We start from the raw sequence: 19,167 nt of genomic DNA on the forward strand, positions 1-19,167 counted from the left end.
CTTTTATTTCATGAGAATTTAGTTCTTAGTTACATTTAATTCATGTAAATAACAGCTTTGTCTCAGAATTTCTTGAAGTTAAATAAAAAGACACATTTGATAGTTCATTTGGATCGCACAGCTCTGATCATTGGCATCATTATAAGAATTTGATGAGGAATATCTAAATTCATATTGACAGCTATAACTTTCGATTACAGACTTTGGAGCGAATCTGAGATTACTGGAGTGTTTTCGCAGGAGAAACATCTGTGCAGCAGAAGTCTTCATTTAGTTGCGTCGCTGGAGAAACAATTGCGATATGCCACGAGAAACCGGAGCTCAGGTAGGTGTAAAGTTTGAGAGTTTGGTTGCATGCAGGTTCGCGAGTTGTTGAAGTTTTTGGCCGATCTGAAAGGCAGCTCTGCAGGTGCAGGGAGTGTTGAGCGGTCGAGTCTGTATGAATGGAAGTCGTGAATTCAACTCCGTTCTAACTGTGTCCGTCCTCTGCCTGACTCCTAATCCCTCCATAATCCCATTATGCAAATCCCCCACAATTCTCAGAGAGACTTTTAACGCAACAATTGCTGCAGCGAGACACCAGCTTTTGATCTGAAGGGAGGTTGAGAGTGCGAGAGAGAGCGAGAGGGGGCTTCGGAGACCTTGGCCCCAAAGAATGTGCTGATCCACAAGCTTGCCTCTGTCATAACCTAGTGTAATTTATGTGAAGCCCCAGGACATGCTAAACAAGATTACCATCATTCAGACAAAACCCATATTATTTCTCTGTCAGGGTGAATATGCTGTGGGTTTTTTTGGCAAAGTGTTGTCCAATCAGAGGAAGGTTTTCATTATGATGTCACTTCACTATTGGACAGAGTCGCTGTAATAGATCTGTTAGCAGGTGGACGTCCAGCATCCCAACAATAGAGAGAAACACATTTTGTACAACGGCCACGTATTCGTTAGAGCTCATAGGCTATAAGTCTGCTTTGAATAGTCCGTCGTTTCTCTTGTTGCCCGATGGGGTGAATGTGGAAGTGTTTAAGATAATAATAATGAATAAACTTAAACTCGCATCAATAAAAATGGTATATGCTTGTTCGTTCACGTCATTTAGTTCCATTACAGAAGTGCTATTAGAAAAGATCTGCATTGTGAAGCATTATAAGCTGACATTTAAAGAGAGGACAATATTATTATATTTGGATTTTATTCTGTGGATTAAAATGAGAACATGAAAAAACTAAAATATTTGTCAAAACTCTTTATAAGCATAGTGAAGCTTGACTTTTTGGTAAAATACAATCTTAAGAGTGTTAATCATTGGATCATACCTTCCTTTTAATTTGTCTAACCTGTTTATATAACCAAGCTCTTTATAAATGTGACTGACAATGTGAAGTATTTAATAATTTAGTATTTTTTTATTGCCTTGAAAATGGAAATTTAAATAGATTAATTATAAAGTTAAATATCATTATATTTAGGTAATTTAATATTACTATTATTTAGTATTTAATATAGTTTTGAAACTGCTGTGAAGTCAAGATTAAATATGAATTATAAAGTAATATAATTAATATAATTTAAACATTTAATAGTGTAAAAATAAAAGAATAGAATAGAATAAAGAGTTTTTGACACTGCTGTGAAGTCCAGGATATGATACATGAGACAAAAGCTTTATATTAATGTGCCCTGCTTGGTTTAAACACTAGAAGGCATTTTGTTTTACATGTTCAGTTGGTCAAAAGCTGGATTTCCTTGTATTTAGCCCCCGAATGCTATAGCTGTGAATGGATACATGATGCATTATGTTAATCAACTTAAACGCATTAATGGCAGATGTAAAAATCTCCCCCCCCCCACTCACACCCTGCGACGTCACACAGCAGCAGGACTATAAAAAAGAGAGGCACAAGCCAAACCCCACCCCTCCCTCACATGCTCTCTCTCCTTCACCCTGTTTTCTGTCTTGAGGAGTTTGTTCAAGGGTTCAGTGAGAGTGAGAGGACGGATGCGGGCTTATTACCTGACAGCGTTTTATCTTTCCTAAACACTGCTGCTTTCACCTGCCGTCGGGACTATTTTTGGATTTTTTCACGGCAGAAAATTTGTTCCTGATGCCCCAACGTTCATAGAGCTTCAAGACAACAGAAAGTGGTAAGATATCGTTTGTTTGTACGGAATTATAATAATTTTTCCCCAATGTATAATATTCAGACAATGGCATGACCGTCTGTTTTTTTTTTTTTTTTTTTGCAGAAGTACCGCAGTATCATGACCAGGAAGGTTTTCACCAACACACGCGAGCGCTGGCGCCAACATAATGTCAACACAGCCTTCGCGGAGCTGCGGAAACTCATTCCCACGCACCCGCCTGAGAAAAAGCTCAGCAAGAACGAGATCCTGCGGCTGGCCATGCGCTACATCAACTTCCTGGTGACTCTGCTGGAGAGCCAGGGCGGAGAGCCGTCGACTCACTCGCAAGCCGCACTCCTCACGCTCCTCACGGGGAACATGCAGAACCTGCGCACCGACCGCACCTGGACCAGCGACACCGACCCGCCATCGCCCGGGTCCAGCTGCGACGGCTCCGAAGCGTGGTAGAGCTAAACCAACGTACGCTCCTCAACTTGTGAGCATTCTGTGAGAGGATTCTGTGACTGTGACATTTTTTGAAAGTTCCATCGCCATGGAGACACAAAGCTGGAGTGGATTTCCGGAACTCGGAATGTTCATGTTCATTATGACATAACAATCACTCATGCTGTTTGGAAATGAATGATCTGTGGAAACCCAGAGACACTTTATTCACCAGTACTTTACAATCTTGCGTAATCCTGGAAACCATGGAATCCATGGAAAAACCCTGAACAACATAAGCATCGTCAAGAATGCACTTTGGAAGCATCTCCCCAATACTTTTTAGTATTTATATAATTTAATCTCCTAAAAACTCAAGAATGTTTTGTTTGAGATTTGAAGCCAGTAACAAGCTCAGATTTCAAATGTTAATTTATTTGATTGTATTTAATGTGTTTATTTAATATTTATGCTATTAATGGACTCAGCACATGCGACTAGTTGTACATTAAATTGTAATTTATTAAATGGAAAATGTTATTGTTTAAACTACTCTGCATTCACAAATACAAAATATGTTTTGCCAAAGATTATTTTTGTGCATTCATTATTAAAAATTGTAGAATGTTTTTTCCCTCATGAATCAAACAATTGCGTTACTTAAAAATGATTCTTTATTGTATTCATTTGTTAGTCAATTTGATATTAAAATAAGTGAAAAGGCTTATTCAATCATTCTTCGAATTCACTAAAATATTTCGATCAAACATCATCAGTTCGAAAAAAGTGAAAGTGGTTTCGACCTAAGCAGTTTATGTGAGCATGTATCGGTCTGCTCTGAAGACTCTGATTGGCTTTTATGTTGTGGTCAGATAATTGTTCACTGCAGTGCCAGTTTAAGAGCCGTGTGACCATAGCGATGACCTCTGGAAGTGTCCAAGCCACATGAGAGAGCGGATTGTAGACACAGCTTAACTTTTGGTCCGAGGCCAGAGGTCATCTTGGAGTCAAAATCCACACTCGTCAGTGACCAATCAGGTGTATGTTTGCGTTACAATCGAACATCAGTACAGAAAATGGATCTTATTTTAATTAGACATTTAAAAGAGTGACAAGATTCATATACACAGATGACGCAGAAGAAAGACTATTTCAAACGTTTAGTAACTGGCCGAATCTCATAAGACATGTAAAGAACACATCCAAAGTCGTATTTCACCCCAAAACCAGGAGAACAAAAGCCAGAAATGATGTTTTGCATGAAGAAAATAGTCTTGTTTAGGACCATTCTTTTTTTATTTTGCATTGTGATATTTTTATGCCAATTGAGCACTTAATCTCAATGTCAATGGTAATATATGTTGTTTTGAATGTAATTAATGCAGATTTTTATTTTATTTTATTATTCTTACAGTATAAGAATAAGGTTTTTAGCATCATATCAATAAATATTTTTTGGGAGGATACATTTTTTGTTCAAATTAAAAAGGCTTGATTTTCCTCATGCAAATTAAATTTTTCTTTTGGATTTTTGAGGTGAAATATGATCTGACCCTTACTTAGTGACATTCAGCCTATTATAAGATGATTTTGGACACATGCATGTCAAAAAACACTGCAAATCATTTATGTTCAGATCACTTTAGTCAATTGGCCACATTTGACCCTAAATGTAAAAAATACTCTGTTAAATCCCATTTAGCCTTGTTCGAATCATCATCACAGAGGAAGAGTGAGTTTATGGGCAGCTGTTCATACCACTTTACCCGTCTGAAATCAGCAGCTGACTGCCCTCTGTACTAATCACCATTTAACACAACACACAATCACAACCGCAAACACACAAAAAAGGAAACTTTGTGATCCTAAAACCAAACACGAAAAGCAAAGCTCATCTGGCGAGTGCGAGTTACTAATGCTTATTTAAACTAACCCTTCTGTTTTAGATCTAATGTTCAAACAACACACATCATGCATCATAACTTTGAACATCTAACAATTTTCAGAATATATACCAAGCATATAAACTATTAATTTATTGCACAGCTCTATATATAAAGTGGGAAACAGGCTATATCCAACTTTTTTTTTTTTGCATACATACAGTATACTCACAAAAAGCATATATTTTTTATACAAAGTTGAATATATAAGTACAAACTTTATCTGCATACATATAGGTTGATATAAACTATATCTCAACTGCTTGATTGCTTGTATCGTCACAAAATAAACTCTATTATCGCCCAGCTCTAATCTGCTTAAAATGCGACTTTAAAGCATGAAGATTTTAAGATATTATAAAGCATAATGATTTTCTGTGAAGCTGCTTTGAAACGATTTTGTGAAAAGCGCTATATAAATAAATTGGACGATGCATATCTAAGACTCCTTACGTCAATATATTGTGCTGTGCTATGTTTAAACTGATAAATCTGCTATGATTAGACTCGAGCTCTATAACACAGCGACTGATATTTAAAGCAAATTTTAAAGCGATGAAAAGAGAGTAATTATTAATAATAAATAATAAACAGACTCCGTTTCAGCATGACTAATACATCCCACGTCTCCTCTTCTTTCCAAGTGTCCTCCTCTCCTTCACTGTTCTACTCCAAGTATGCGGCTAATCTTCTATTGAGTGTGCTTTTCCTTATCGGAACCCCACACTCTGCCTAAATCTGTTATCACAATGGAGCAGATCATGGGCTTCTCCCTCCCTCCCCCTCTCACATGCATTCACTCCCGCGCTCCGTTGCCCTCCCCGAAAGAAGGCTGAATGCAGAAGTGTCTCTGGTGCCAACCGATTAGCCCTGATCTCTTTATACGTCTAAACCAATTCACATGCTGCATGCTAAATTTTTCCCACTGTCTGAGCCCCCGTCTCCAAAAAAAAAAAAAAAGAAGGGCTAGAGGGGTCATAAATCCTTATATTTGCACCCCCCCCCCCCTCAAAAAAATAAATAAGGCTCGCATGGAAGAGAGGGTAGAAAGTGTTATCTGTGTGAGACAGGAGAGCTGGCAGGTGCATTGCTGGCTGGAGAGACACTATTGTTGGCCGGACAGCGGCTCTCTCTCCTCTAGAGCACTTTTTTATGGCACACTGACAATCCAATGATCTGTAATCAGATTAGGCAAATCTATACTTCAAAAAGCATCATGCTGTAACTTACTGAGGAAGAAGAGTTTAGGGGAAAAAGTAAAACCTCTGAAACCAATTCTATGGAGAAGGCTCTAAATGTTTGGTATTGTAATATTTTAGATGTTATTGATGAATATGTTGTCACATCCCAGTGTAATGCGTTAAGGTTCTACACATTCACTCTGGAAGATTTGACATTTTACTGTCAAAAAATATATTTTTTAATTTAGATAAAACTAAGATTAGTGGATTATGTTTTAAAAGAAAATACGGTCAGTCTTTCTACTACAAAATGTCATATTTAATCAAATGTGTTATAGGCAGTTTCTTTGCAATTATGTATAATATTTACTAGCAATTTCTGGGTAAAATTGTTTCAAAGTGAAACCTTTTTTTATTATTATTATGGGCAGTTAGGGTTGACAGATTTTGCAGAAAATCGTGCAGTGATGGGCACATACTGCAATTTTTTTTTTTAGCTTCAGACTATAAATCCAGCCAGTCGGGAGGATATTATATTTTGAGTTGATTGAGAACACATTGTTTTCATTTGACATGCAAACATGGTGCATATTTCTGTGTGAGTTTGATGTCCCGATTCAATTTACTGTATGATTCCAAGTTATCATTTCTAAGTTGGCAATGATATCTAGTGCTTTAAAATCTGTTCAGATAGATAGACAGATAGATTATTTTTATTTGTGAATATATTTATATTATTAAGAGACTAATATAAATTATACAAATGCCTGATAATATTGTTCTACAACATCACTTAAGCAGCTGTGTTAATAGTTGATGTATCTCATCCAAGAAATATATAAAGTAGCATAAGCTGTGCTTTACATGTGCAAAACTTGCTCATTGCTACATGGGATGGCTTATAGGGCCTAAATAAAAATGGGTTAATGGTATAATTGGCCTACTTTACCCCAACTGTATCTTCATTAAGCAAAAAAACAACCCTTCAAAATAAATAAACAGGATCAAAACTGCTGTTTTTGGATAATTTCTAATGACTATCGGAGATGTGATTCCAAAGACATCAGAATGTGAAAAATGTAAGCCCATATCACAAGGCATAGTTTAAAATGGATACGATAAAATTAAAGAGCTTTTGCAAAGTCGGTGGCAGGTTACTCTTACATTTATTAGACGCTTTTATCCATATCACTATTTTTTGTGGGGTTCGTAGGATAATTGTTTTCCACAGAACACGTTGTTATAAAACCTTTTTTTTCTTTCTGCACAAACAAGTTCTGGTTTACTTCCATTCTTAGTGCCTTATCACAGTTTACAACTATTATTATCTGGGGTATTTGACATTATGCAGCAAAGGCTGTTGATACAGCTTGAAGGAATAGTGCACTCAAAAATGAAATTTCTATAATTAAATACCCTCATGTCGCACCAAACCCTTCAGTGATCACCAATGTCAAGCACCAAAAAAAACACCCACCATAAAATAATTATGTACGTTCTTCTAATTATTCATTAATAGTCTTTCTCTCCAGTGAGCAGTTAACAATGGGATTATTGTTGCAGGGGAAGATTGGATCTGACAGAACATCATGAAACTTTCAGTTCCACAATTTGTTCTTCACAGTACATCCTCATGTTTAGAATCTCGTAGAATTTCATTTGAATCTGCAGCAAGTTTAGCTGATCAGTCTCATACACTGAGAAATGCAAAAAGTTCACCAAGGAAGTCTTGCATGTCCTGTGCAGTTACGGATACACCGAAGTGCTGGCAGGAAAAGCAAACCGATTCTTTGGTATCCATGAAGGATCTGGCACAAGACCTGTTACATTGTGCCCCCTGCCAATCAACATTTCCAACATAATCTTCAGATTGATCCAGTGACTGCCTCTAGTAGGGCAAACTAAAATATTCCAGCCCGTTCTCATCCCAAGGCGTCATATACTGACGCTTTTGACATTTCGTCTACATCGAACGCATATGGCACCCTTTAGCGTCAATATGAGACGCCGATAGATATGAGCCAGAAGGCGCCTCCTAGCGGTCTAACCCTAATCCTACCTAGGGGTGTGACGGTTAGTATATAACCGTGAGACCGACGGTTATAGTTGAACACCGTCATTACAACTCTATAACCGCCAAAACCGTGTTATTAAAATATTTTTTACAAACATTTTTTAGCATAGAGAATGTTTAAATACTAATTAAAAACAATTGTTAACAGTCTGTGTTATTAATGGTCTACATCGTTTCCAACTGTATTTGATTCTTTGCCAAGTACCCCCTGACCGACCGCCAATCATTTGAGATAGAAATAAAAGCTATGATATAGTGATGTGCCATCATTATGAGATTTATTAAACAAATGAAAAACATTTGCAATAATAAACATTAGCAATAAACATTTGCAATCGGGAGACATGGTTTTTACCACTTAATGAAGTTTTGTTTTGTAAATCGTCAGACATGATTTTTACCACTTCATTAAGTTTTGCTTTGTAGAAAGCCTTTCTTTAAAGCGAATTTCGTTTTGTACAAATTGTATCTTAATTTTAATAAATGTTTCATCAATCAATTGCATGTATTTAATAAATAAAAAGCAAATATAGGAGACAATAATAATAACCGTGACATATGAAGGCTCCGATGCGCCGCGTTCACTTGCATTGTGAAGTTGAACTAGAGCGCATCTCATCGTAAATGAATGAAACTCAGCATAGGCCTATGCCTCATACATTAGCATTAAATATCTTTGCTGCTGCATCCTTTCTAGAACAGACAAGGGCTTTCTTGCGGCTCGCATCAGCAGAGCATTACATCGTCCATAGACCGCAAAACAATAAGCGGATGGCGGGCGGGTGCGGCTTTGAAATCTGGTCAAAAAACGTTGGTGCGGATGATGAGTTTTGTGATGTGGTTGCTTATGAACTAATACCCCATCCGCGTATCTCTATTGATAACAACATTGAACACTACACAAATATTAATTTTATTCAAACTAAGTTGTCCTATAACAGACGAACCCCCCCGATGACGGTTATGTTACGAACCGTCACATTTCACTCACGTCATAACCGTCATCACCAATTCTGAAACCGGCACACCCCTAATCCTACCCCAGACCTAAACCTACCCATAACCGAACAAAGCTCTGTGTGTGTCATATTGACGCTAAAGGGTGCCATGTGCGTTCGATGTAGACGAAATGTCAAAAGCGTCAGTATAATGACGCCCTAAGATGAGAATGCGTTGAATATTCCCACTTTCTCTAGGGCTGAACACAGTAAGTAGATTAAGAGTCTGTGATCACTTAGTGCACTTCACCCATATTCTACCAGGTATCATTATTTACCAAAGTATACAAACTTTAACCAATAAATGAGTCATGTAAAGTGCTAACGTATTTATTCAAAGGTACACACTTTAGGGCAATATGGTCCAGATGTCCCGGTTTCACTTTTTCTTCTTTGAAATGAAGCATCTGGATTATTACAATTAATTGGAGACATAAACTGATGTTTCTTACTGGCACACTAAAGCAAAAAAAAATATAATCAACAAGATGCATATATATGAACTGTATTTTTGTATCAGTCAAAATCAATCACTCTTTTTTTCTTTTGCTTTTCTGCTTTGATCTAAAACAGCAAAGCATTATGAAGAATTTGCACAATTTAAAGAAGACGTAGAGGACTACAGTCAGGATAGTGAAAAGAAAAGCAAACACATCCAGACAGTGGTACTGGTACCAGGTAAGGTTGTGTGCTTCTACACGCAGGTGTTTAGCGCCTTTATTGCGCATGACGAACTCAATCCAGAACACAGACTCATCCAAAGGCTTCATTGGTCGGTCGTGATGAATCCTGGACAGACGCGTTGCATTCTCTTTATACCTGCGGAGATTAAGACAAATACAATAATATGTCTGTTTATACTTTATAAAACTGTTCATCTATCTATTTTGTCAATGTTGAGTATTAACAAGAGAACCAGCATTGACTCCTCAAAATATCTACACTGAAGTCTTGTCATCGTTGTACAATCGACTCACGAGGGGTCGTTAATGACGGCATTGAGTCCCTCCACCAGGTCTTGAATCTGCATACTGTTGAAGTCTAAAACAACAGCAGCACCCTTGGCCTTCATATGAGCTAAATTATCTGGCTGGTCACCAAACAAGGGGATCCCGACCATTGGAACAGCATGATATATGGCCTCATATATGCCATTAGTGCCTCCATGAGTGATAAATGCTCTGGTTTTGGGGTGGCCTGAATCAGGAGACAAACACAGAAGATTGTGATGTTTGGCAAAAGGTCACAAACCTCAGTAGGAGGCGCTAGAGTTTCATTCAAATGACTGTGGCATTAAACTGAATGTAGTATTATTCAGTTAGTTAGCAGTAAATGTCAAAAAACAGTTTAACATTAGATCTTCTAATTGTTGCTTTATTTTTCTTAAAATTAAATAAATACACTATCACAAATTATAACACAAACCCAATAAATCATTCTGAGGGATCCAATCATATATTTTGGTGTTTTCACCAAGAGTATCTGGCTTGTCTCCGGTGTATCGCCATAGGACCTGCAAATAAAACACGTGTGTATAAAGACAATGAGATTTTAGAGAACCACAAGCTGATCTAGATGGACTGATATTAAATGTAGTGCATGTCAAAGTTTCTACTTTTTCCTCCTCTTTCCGTCCTTCCTCCTGTTTGACAAATGTGACCGAAACGTTTGCCATTTTTTCAGTAAAGTATTAATTTGATTTCACACTTGATGACTTCTTCTTTGGTAGAGTGTGCAGACTCTCTTGAAGTGTTTTATCTCGTATGAAATGATAAAGAACGAAATCCGTAAAAGAAGAATGTAAGGATGGTAAAATAACCTTCTGTGGGATCTGTGCCAGTGCAGAGGCGATCGTATTGCTCCTCTCTTTGGTTATGTTGTTTACCATGGACCCCAGAGTGAAGACCACAATCCCATCATCCCCTGAACTCTGTACAAACTCCTCTAGATCCTACACACAAAAAAAAGGATGTTCAGTACCTTCTCTTTTTGCTACAATGTTTTTAATATCAAGTACTACCTAGGCATTACTGGGTAGTAACTGATTACCTGTAATCTGGATTACGTGATCAAATTCCAAAATTGAAGTACTTGTAATTAGATTATATTACATTTTAAAATACTCGTAATCAGACTACAGTTACTTTATTGATTACATGATTACATATTATTCACATAATGGAAGTAAATCCAAATACAGTGAGTAAAAAACAGTAAAAATATATATATATATCATTTATTGATTGTCCCTAATTATTATTTTTCATGTTTTAAATGTTCCTTTGTAAAAAGCATATCGCTTATATACATTGAGAAAGTCTTCTAGTTTTGTGAAGTTGCACACAGACCAGCCACTAGTTATAAGTAACTATAAGGCTATAATTACATGGAAAATTTAGCATTTTTAACAAATTAATTTTTTTTTTATTATTATTTTTATGAATCTTTCAAAAAACCTGTCTTTCTGCGTTTGAAACACTGATTGAGTGATTACATGAGAGACATGATATGGATTTCGGTATATTGTGTATCAAATTTTTTGATGTTCATTCATGTTAATTTCGTTCTGTAACGTAGTAAAGATGAAGGAATTGATCGTGTTCACTCGCACTCCGCTTCGCTTGAACTCAGGCGCTACAGTGATCTCTCTCTATCAGAGAGTGCTAAAACGGTATTTATTGTTTGATAAAATAGACAGAATCTGAAAGCTGAGACTTTGTTTCATATCAAAAGTAACAAAGCACAAAGCTTATTGCGATTTATTGCACAAACATTCATGATGAAACCTGAAAAGTTGACGCACATTCCCTGTTCAACTTTCTCTTCATAAATAAATAAATGCATAATCTAGCCTACTATATGCTTGTCTTGTACGTGAATAAAAATGAAAATGTCAACCAAAACAAGAGCCTTTTAAATGGCTTATTATCATTAAAATGTGAACATTAAAATGACCGGTAATAACAGATTATGACAGAATTTTTACGACCCTGTCCGTCAAAATGACTGACAATGTGGAAGTCTAACGCGACAGTCTAACGTGACCTCTGTTATTACTATTCCTGTCAGGTTTACCATACAGATTTGTTTCTTTCTTTTTTTTCCTGGTTTGATGATTCAAAGCATGTGTCTCATGAATTTCAGATTTTGAGCTGGTATACTATTAAAAAGACAGATGCACCTTGGGTAAAGGCTTGGCAGGGGTGCAGTGAAGCCCTCCAATGTATTTGAAGTTGGGCAGGAATGGCCGTGGAAACTCAAAATCCCAGTAGGTTCTGATCAACCAGATATCAGCTTTACCCATCATCTCACAATAGGAAGTGGGCCGTCCTGAAATGAAAGATTTTAAAAAACAAAATTAGCTTTTATTTGACGTACAATCATTTTTTTCCCCTCCAGCTTATTCAACTCACCTAAATATTCAATGTAATAGCTGTCCATTTTTTTCCACAGACTAATGGCCAAAGCATCTTGAGAAAGGTAGAACAGCATATTGAGGATTCGCTCGGTAAAGCTCATCTTGTCTGTGAGTTTACTCATGGCTCCAGGAACAAATGATGGTGGAGCTGGTATCTGACCACACATGCGCTCTAGAGTGTGAGCGATGGAGAATCGCAGCGTGTAAACCAAGGGAATGTCCAGCTTTTCAGCTAATATCTCACTGCATGGGAAGATCGGATCGGCCAGCATGACGTCAAACTTCCCATGCTGCAATTTGTCCATCAACTCTGGAGAGTTTAGAGCACCATCACAGTATGCAATACACAAGTCTTGATCTTTGGAGAAAAGCTGGTAGAATCTGATATGAATTTGCAGCAAGTTCAACTGATCCATCTCATACATTGAGAAATGTAAAAAATCCTCAAGGAAGTCTTGCATGTCCTGTGCATCTATGGACACGTTAAAGGGCTGGTAGGAGAAGCGATCTGATTCTTCAGCTTTCATGAAGAGAGAGGCATCCGGCACCAGCACTGTGACATCGTGTCCCCTGTCAATCAATGTTTCCAACACAATCTTCAGATTGATCCAGTGACTGCCCTCAGTAAACCAAACTAAAATATTCCCACATTCTGCAGGGCTGAGCACGGTGAGTAAGAAAAGAAAACCGACGATGAATCTCATGATTGCCAGCGACGGTGTGATCACTCAGTGTCCCACAACCAGCATGTACTGTATAATTATTAACCTAGAAGAGCAAAGTCATGGTTGAGATCAATCCATAAACTGTTCAGTTAAAAGGTATTGATGCATTTTTTTGATGCAAAATTATTTATTTTCAATTGATTTGTTTATTTATTTGCTACAATTCCAAGCAGCCGATGCTCTCCATATGCTTCTATGCTAAGGCTAATTTGCAGCCCCAGTCCCTGGTTAGGCTTTGAAAAATAAGAAGAACCAGCTAAGACTGTGTACATGTTCAGGTTGCTAAAGCATAGTAACTGTAATGAGAACTGAACGTTTTTTGTTTATACACGTGTTTATTCAATGCATCTACTTCAAATAATATGCGATAAAGCATTTAAAGGGGTCATGAACTGCAGTGTTTTTTGTTTTATACTGTTTCCTGGGGTGCACTTATAGTGTTTAGTATGATGTTTACATACATTTTTTTCATAATTTAGAAATAAAAGACATTTTTCCTACCTGATTTTAGCCCTCTGATTTGAACGCTCTGTTTTAAGGGGTGTGTCTGCTGTGAGACTTAAACGCCCACTTCTGTGATTGGCTAACATCTTTGCATATGAAATAGCTAGTATTACATGTTGAACTCTCACAAAAACCTTTAGCATGTTTTTACTATTACAGCTCTCAAGGTTAACTAAGAGTGTTGATTATAGCATTATATTTAGACTGTGGCATGAAAGGTTGCAGTGATGTGCATGTACCCGATTAAAGACATGTTGAGCGAATGAATGCAGTGATCTCGTCATTGCAACTCGATTTCCAATGCTTTCATCAGAACTAACAGTGAAAACAATGTAAATACGATATTCGTTGATTATAAACAAAGACTATAGATAAAAGGGACTTTTTTATTAACGGTAGTTTTGGCATGAGTCCAAACTCAGTCACTGATAAACTTACTTGCATTGTTTTATTGACAGCTCCAGCTATTGTAAAGGGAGCGCTCTTTGATCGCTTTCTATATATAATTTAATCACAGTTTAAATAGAAGGATTATTTTCATCCTACTAAGAGAAACAATGTGAAGTTGACAGTTTAGTCACAGGTTTGATTTACTGACACATAGACAAATGAATCATTATATATCAGAAATCGCTGGTCACAGACTCACAGATCAGGCATTAGAATTAACAGTTACTTACATGTTGTGACATTACTGTCGAGTCCATATCGTAAAAGCCTGTTTGCAAAGCCTGCACCGAAATTGTGACTGATTTACAAAAGAATCCACTGTGAAATGTAACGAATACAAATAAATATTGCTCAACTGAGACATTCACATTGTAGAAAATAAATAAGCACAATCCTAGCATTAGGATCCTACATCTTACTAACACGCTAGTGGGCGGGGCCAAAGTTGCAATAATGAAGTAGGCGTGTTTTTTTTCCGCCGAGGCTGTCTTTCGTTGCACCATTATGTCATAAAGAGGCACATTCCACAACGAGTCGTTCGCTGAGCTTGGTTACAATAAAACCTGTTTTTGGACTAACAAGGAAGTTTTCAGTTTTCAAACTTATAGGATATTCTTATAGTATGATGACCTCTTAAATGTCAAAAGCTCAAGGAAATTTTCATTTCTCAGTTCATGACCCCTTTAAAGCTACGTGAATGAATCTGCTTTATCTGCTTTACAGTTTGGCCTCTACCTTTTACCCTGCTGATTTATGAGCTTGTAGGTTTATGATTCATGACTTGTGAAAATATAATATGTTAATAATTTTACCAGACAGTCCAGCACATGAGGCAAGAGACTAAAGATCTCACAATTTTATCACTGGCAATCATGAGACTCATAGTCTGTTTTCTTTCTCTGCTCACTGTATTTGGAACTGGAAAGTGTGGGAATATTTTAGTTTGGTTTACTGAGGGCAGTCACTGGATCAATCTGAAGATTGTGTTGGAAACATTGATCGACAGGGGACACGATGTCACAGTGCTGGTGCCGGATGCCTCTCTCTACATGAAAGCTGAAGAATCAGATCGCTTCTCCTACCATCCCTTTAACGTGTCCATGGATGCAAAGGGGATGCGAAACTTCATTGATGAATTTCTGCATTTCTCAGTGTATGAGATGGATCAGCTAAACTTCCTGCAGATTCTAATTAAATTTTACGACTTTGGGTCCAAACATCAGGCTATGTCTCTGGCACACTGTGACGGCATTCTGAAATCTCCGAAGTTGATGGACAAATTGCGGAATGGAAAGTTTGATGTTGTTTTGTCGGATCCGATCTACTACTGCAGCGATGTTGTGGCTGAAAAGCTGGACATTCCCTTGGTTTACACGTTCCGATTCTCCATCGCTCAAGTTGCAGAACGCATGTGTGGTCAGATACCAGCTCCACCATCATTTGTTCCTGGAGCCATGAGTAAACTCACAGACAAGATGAGCTTTACCCAGCGAGTCTTCAATATGCTGTTCTACCTTTCTCAAGATGCTTTGGCCATTAGTCTGTGGAAAAAAACGGACAGCTATTACACTGAATATTTAGGTGAGTTGAATAAGCTGGAGGGGAAAAAAAATTATTGTACGTCAAATAAAAGCTAATTAAAAAATAATAATAATTTATTTCAGGACGGCCCACTTCCTATTGTGAGATGATGGGTAAAGCTGATATCTGGTTGATCAGAACCTACTGGGATTTTGAGTTTCCACGGCCATTCCTGCCCAACTTCAAATACATTGGAGGGCTTCACTGCACCCCTGCCAAGCCTTTACCCAAGGTGCATCTGTCTTTTTAAAGATTCTACCTCATTTGCTGTTAAGAAGATAGTAGTTTTGAATTTCTTAAAACAAACAGGGTCCGCATGATTTTAATCATAAGTCCAAGAGGAGTTTAGAAAATAACTTGCAGTTCAGTGAGTCAAATGATGACTGATGATGACTGATGACCAGTCTGAATGGATTCAGTTCAAATAAACTGAATATTTCTAAACTATACATTAAAAGAACCGGTTCATAAGAAGTAATCAAACTACACTGGTAGCGCTGTATGTTTTTGATTTACTAAAAATAAATGTCTCCAAAGTCATTTGTTCTTGAATCGGACTGCGCTGGTCACGCTGTTGTTTGCCTGAAATTTGTGAGGAAAAACAATTGCTTTTAGCACCATTATTTTACCTGGAAACTGTTGTGAATTGTACCTGTGGCAACATATTTAAGATATTATGTAAAAATAATATATGTAAAAAATCACTTTTTCACAGCACAAGTTAATGGTGTTTTTTGTGTAGGACATGGAGGAGTTTGTACAGAGTTCAGGGGATGATGGGATTGTGGTGTTCACTCTGGGATCTTTGATAGACAAAATTCCCAAAGAGATGACCAACAGGATCGCCTCTGCACTGGCCCAGATCCCACAGAAGGTAACTGACCGTTCTTACACCCTTAAAGGTGCTCTAAGCGATGTCGTGTTTTTTTTAGGCCAAAACATTTTTTGTCACATCCAGCAAACATCTCCTCGCTATCCGCTAGCTGCCTGTCCCCTGAACACACTGTAAGAAAACGCGGCCTCTGTAGACAGCCCAGGCTCCACAAACGGCAACAAAAACAAACTGGCCCAGCCTGGACCACGAAACATAACAAACAGTGTTCCAGCCAATAACCGACAAGAATGATTTGGGGGTGGGGGTTAGTGTGCGTGCACATGAAGGGGGGTGTGGGGAGTGGAGGAGAGAGAATCATGAAGAGGGAAGTTAGCTAGAGGAGAGATGTCCTCGACAACGACAACAACTAACAAATAACAAAGAATGGGGAAAAGGAGAAGGAACGCGCGTCCTGAATTTACATCGGAAAAGCGTTCAAAAGGTGGCGAGAACTCCGCCGGCAGAAGGGCTTCCAATCTGACATTCAGGTGGCTCTGTTTTTGCTGGACAAGTATAAAAAATCCAGTTTGGTTTCTCTAAATGGTTCATGACTGTTTCAGGAAGCACGGAAGGGAGGGAGAGGGGACGGGATGAGGAGGAGGGAGGGTCGAGCTAGCCTCTGTTTTGTTTGTCAATACTTTGAACGTCAACAATAAGTGACATCACCCAACATCGCTTAGAGCATCTTTAACACCCAAATATCATGAACACATAAGCACTGCTTCTCTATGCGATTGGAATGAGGGAAAGTAGTTACATTTTTTCACAAATCAAGGTGAACATTCACATTTACTCAGGTATTGTTTCTTTATAATCTCTTTGTCATCATCACTGATCAGTTTAGTGTGTGGTTTTGCACGTGTGTGTTGCAGGTCTTATGGCGATACGGTGGAGAGAAGCCAGATACTCTTGGTGAAAACACCAGAACCTATAAGTGGATCCCGCAGAATGATTTATTGGGTTTGTATTATAATTTGTGATTGTATGCAACTTTTTTTAGTTTTAAATAGTCATTCCTTCTTAAAAAAATAATTAAAAATGGAAGCCCTTATGTTAATTATTCAGTAGGTTATGCAACAATTTATTATTTGAGTTGTCTAAATTGTTCTTTTTGAGTCTGGTTGTGTAATTTGGAGTTTGTCCCAACAACTTTTTCATTGTTTGTTTATCCATATTTGTCTCCTGATTCAGGCCACCCCAAAACCAGAGCATTTATCACTCATGGAGGCACTAATGGCATATATGAGGCCATATATCATGCTGTTCCAATGGTCGGGATCCCCATGTTTGGTGACCAGCCAGATAATTTAGCTCATATGAAGGCCAAGGGTGCTGCTGTTGTTATAGACAATATAAAGACCATGCAGCCGCAAGAGCTGGTGGAGGGACTCAATGCCGTCATTAACGACCCCTCGTGAGTCACTCATATCATATCTGACTCTTGTCAGTCTATGTTCTCTGTTGCACTACACAGACACAGTATACACAGACACATTATTTGTCTTCATCTCCGCAGGTATAAAGAGAATGCAACGCGTCTGTCCAGGATTCATCATGACAGACCAATGAAGCCTTTGGATGAGTCTGTGTTCTGGATTGAGTTCGTCATGCGCAATAAAGGCGCTAAACACCTGCGTGTAGAAGCACACAACCTTACCTGGTACCAGTACCACTGTCTGGATGTGTTCGCTTTTCTTTTCACTATCCTGACTGTAGTCCTCTACGTCTTCTTTAAATTGTGCAAATTCTTCATAATGCGATGCTGTTTTAGATCAAAGCAGAAAAGCAAAAAAGAGTGACTTGTTTTATTGATTTTTTTTATTGTTTTATTATTGCACTAAACATTGTGTCTCCACCCACACAATGGTCTTTTTGAGGTCCAGTAGCTCAAAAATATCCTGTCAACTCTCCACCTATAACTTCAGCTGTCAATAGGATGTTCCTTATCGCCACACAGGGCTGTACAGTGCGACATATATGCGGAAAAATTGGTCTGTGCGATGAATAAATGTACCACTGTAGCACGTGTGCGATACAGTTTTGCATGTTCATTACACAGCCGCTTAATAGTGTGAAGTGATTGTGCTTGTTTGCGTGTGATTGATGGCGCACTGCTATTATACTTGGTAGTTGTAGTCTATTGTGTGATTAAAACTCGTGTCCCAGCTGCATTGAGTCATTTTGTCCAGTGGAGTGGCCAGCAGACATGCTAGATCTGTGACACACACACACACACACACACACACACACACACACACACACACTATGCACTAAACTAAAGAAAAGATGCAACTGTTGACAGTATTAGTCTCATAGAGGAGTGTCATGGGTTAGTGCTAGTTTGCAAACAAGAGTATTTATTTAGTGATGTCTGCCCACAGATCTGTTCAACTTTGATGTGCAAGAGGTATCCCAGCTAGCAGGGAACGTTCTCAGAACGTTGGCTAACATTCCCTACAGGTTTGGTTAATGTTTTAAAGAAAACATTTGAATGTAATGTTCAAAGAATGTTTTGAGGATGTTTTCTAATAAAATCCTATTCCTAACCCACTTACAGCCACTGAGTTCATTCACTGAAATGAAAATTAAGCAATTTAATCATCTGTGGAACGAGCAGGACTCGAAAAACTCCAGCCAATCATTTCCAAGACCACCTAGAATCATTGGACAGTAAGTGCGTCAATCAAACGGTCGTACCATACCCCCCCCCATCCCCCTCGCACGTGTCCATGTTCTTCGAATGGGTGGAGTCAAAGGAAAGAAGGTAGGACCATTTAAGTTGTGTATTTTCAAAATCTGCCGGCCGTTTTGCAAATCACATACCCCACCTTTAAATGAACACTGAAGAGTG

The 19,167-nt window shown here is 38.1% G+C and overlaps 4 protein-coding genes across 5 annotated transcripts in view; 3 read left to right on the forward strand and 1 right to left on the reverse strand.

Moving 5' to 3' along the window:
- LOC311082737 (uncharacterized protein) overlaps window positions 1-19,167 on the forward strand; it is a 212,721-nt gene that overhangs the window by 53,616 nt on the left and 139,938 nt on the right. The window lies entirely within an intron of this gene.
- tal2 (T-cell acute lymphocytic leukemia 2) lies at window positions 1,887-3,156 on the forward strand. Its single transcript, XM_084115943.1, has 2 exons — window positions 1,887-2,145; window positions 2,248-3,156. The coding sequence occupies exon 2, from the start codon at window positions 2,263-2,265 to the stop codon at window positions 2,590-2,592; it is 330 nt and encodes a 109-aa protein (XP_083972069.1). The 5' UTR covers window positions 1,887-2,145; window positions 2,248-2,262; the 3' UTR covers window positions 2,593-3,156.
- LOC311082531 (UDP-glucuronosyltransferase 2C1-like) lies at window positions 9,080-12,934 on the reverse strand. The gene is made up of 6 exons (XM_084113405.1): window positions 12,178-12,934; window positions 11,946-12,094; window positions 10,584-10,715; window positions 10,190-10,277; window positions 9,742-9,961; window positions 9,080-9,583 (listed from the first exon to the last, which is right to left on the reverse strand). The coding sequence occupies exons 1-6, from the start codon at window positions 12,884-12,886 to the stop codon at window positions 9,295-9,297; spliced, it is 1,587 nt and encodes a 528-aa protein (XP_083969531.1). The 5' UTR covers window positions 12,887-12,934; the 3' UTR covers window positions 9,080-9,294.
- On the forward strand, window positions 14,681-18,867 carry LOC311083810 (UDP-glucuronosyltransferase 2C1-like). Of its 2 annotated transcripts, XM_084115554.1 has the most exons (7): window positions 14,685-15,442; window positions 15,526-15,674; window positions 16,185-16,316; window positions 17,189-17,276; window positions 17,508-17,730; window positions 17,833-17,976; window positions 18,698-18,867. In XM_084115554.1, coding segments are annotated over exons 1-7 (1,491 nt in total). In that variant the 5' UTR covers window positions 14,685-14,688; the 3' UTR covers window positions 18,699-18,867. The 2 variants fall into 2 exon arrangements, with proteins under 2 accessions (XP_083971679.1, XP_083971680.1); XM_084115553.1 differs by lacking the exon at window positions 18,698-18,867 and having other exon boundaries at window positions 14,681-15,442; window positions 17,833-18,480.

This window comes from Abramis brama, assembly GCF_963993115.1.
Source record: "Abramis brama genome assembly, chromosome: 5".
NCBI classification, from domain to species: Eukaryota; Metazoa; Chordata; class Actinopteri; order Cypriniformes; family Leuciscidae; genus Abramis; species Abramis brama.

Coding starts and splice junctions, on each gene's coding strand:
- tal2 (XM_084115943.1), top strand. CDS start 2,263: ATGACCAGGAAGGTTTTCACCAACACACGCGAGCGCTGGCGCCAACAT.
- LOC311082531 (XM_084113405.1), bottom strand. CDS start 12,886: ATGAGATTCATCGTCGGTTTTCTTTTCTTACTCACCGTGCTCAGCCCT. Junction 10,716..11,945: donor CTGCCAAGCCTTTACCCAAG/GTGCATCTGTCT, acceptor TTTTGTGTGTAG/GATCTAGAGGAGTTTGTACA. Junction 9,584..9,741: donor GCCGTCATTAACGACCCCTC/GTGAGTCGATTG, acceptor TAATCTCCGCAG/GTATAAAGAGAATGCAACGC.
- LOC311083810 (XM_084115553.1), top strand. CDS start 14,689: ATGAGGCAAGAGACTAAAGATCTCACAATTTTATCACTGGCAATCATG. Junction 16,317..17,188: donor TGGCCCAGATCCCACAGAAG/GTAACTGACCGT, acceptor TGTGTGTTGCAG/GTCTTATGGCGATACGGTGG. Junction 17,731..17,832: donor GCCGTCATTAACGACCCCTC/GTGAGTCACTCA, acceptor TCATCTCCGCAG/GTATAAAGAGAATGCAACGC.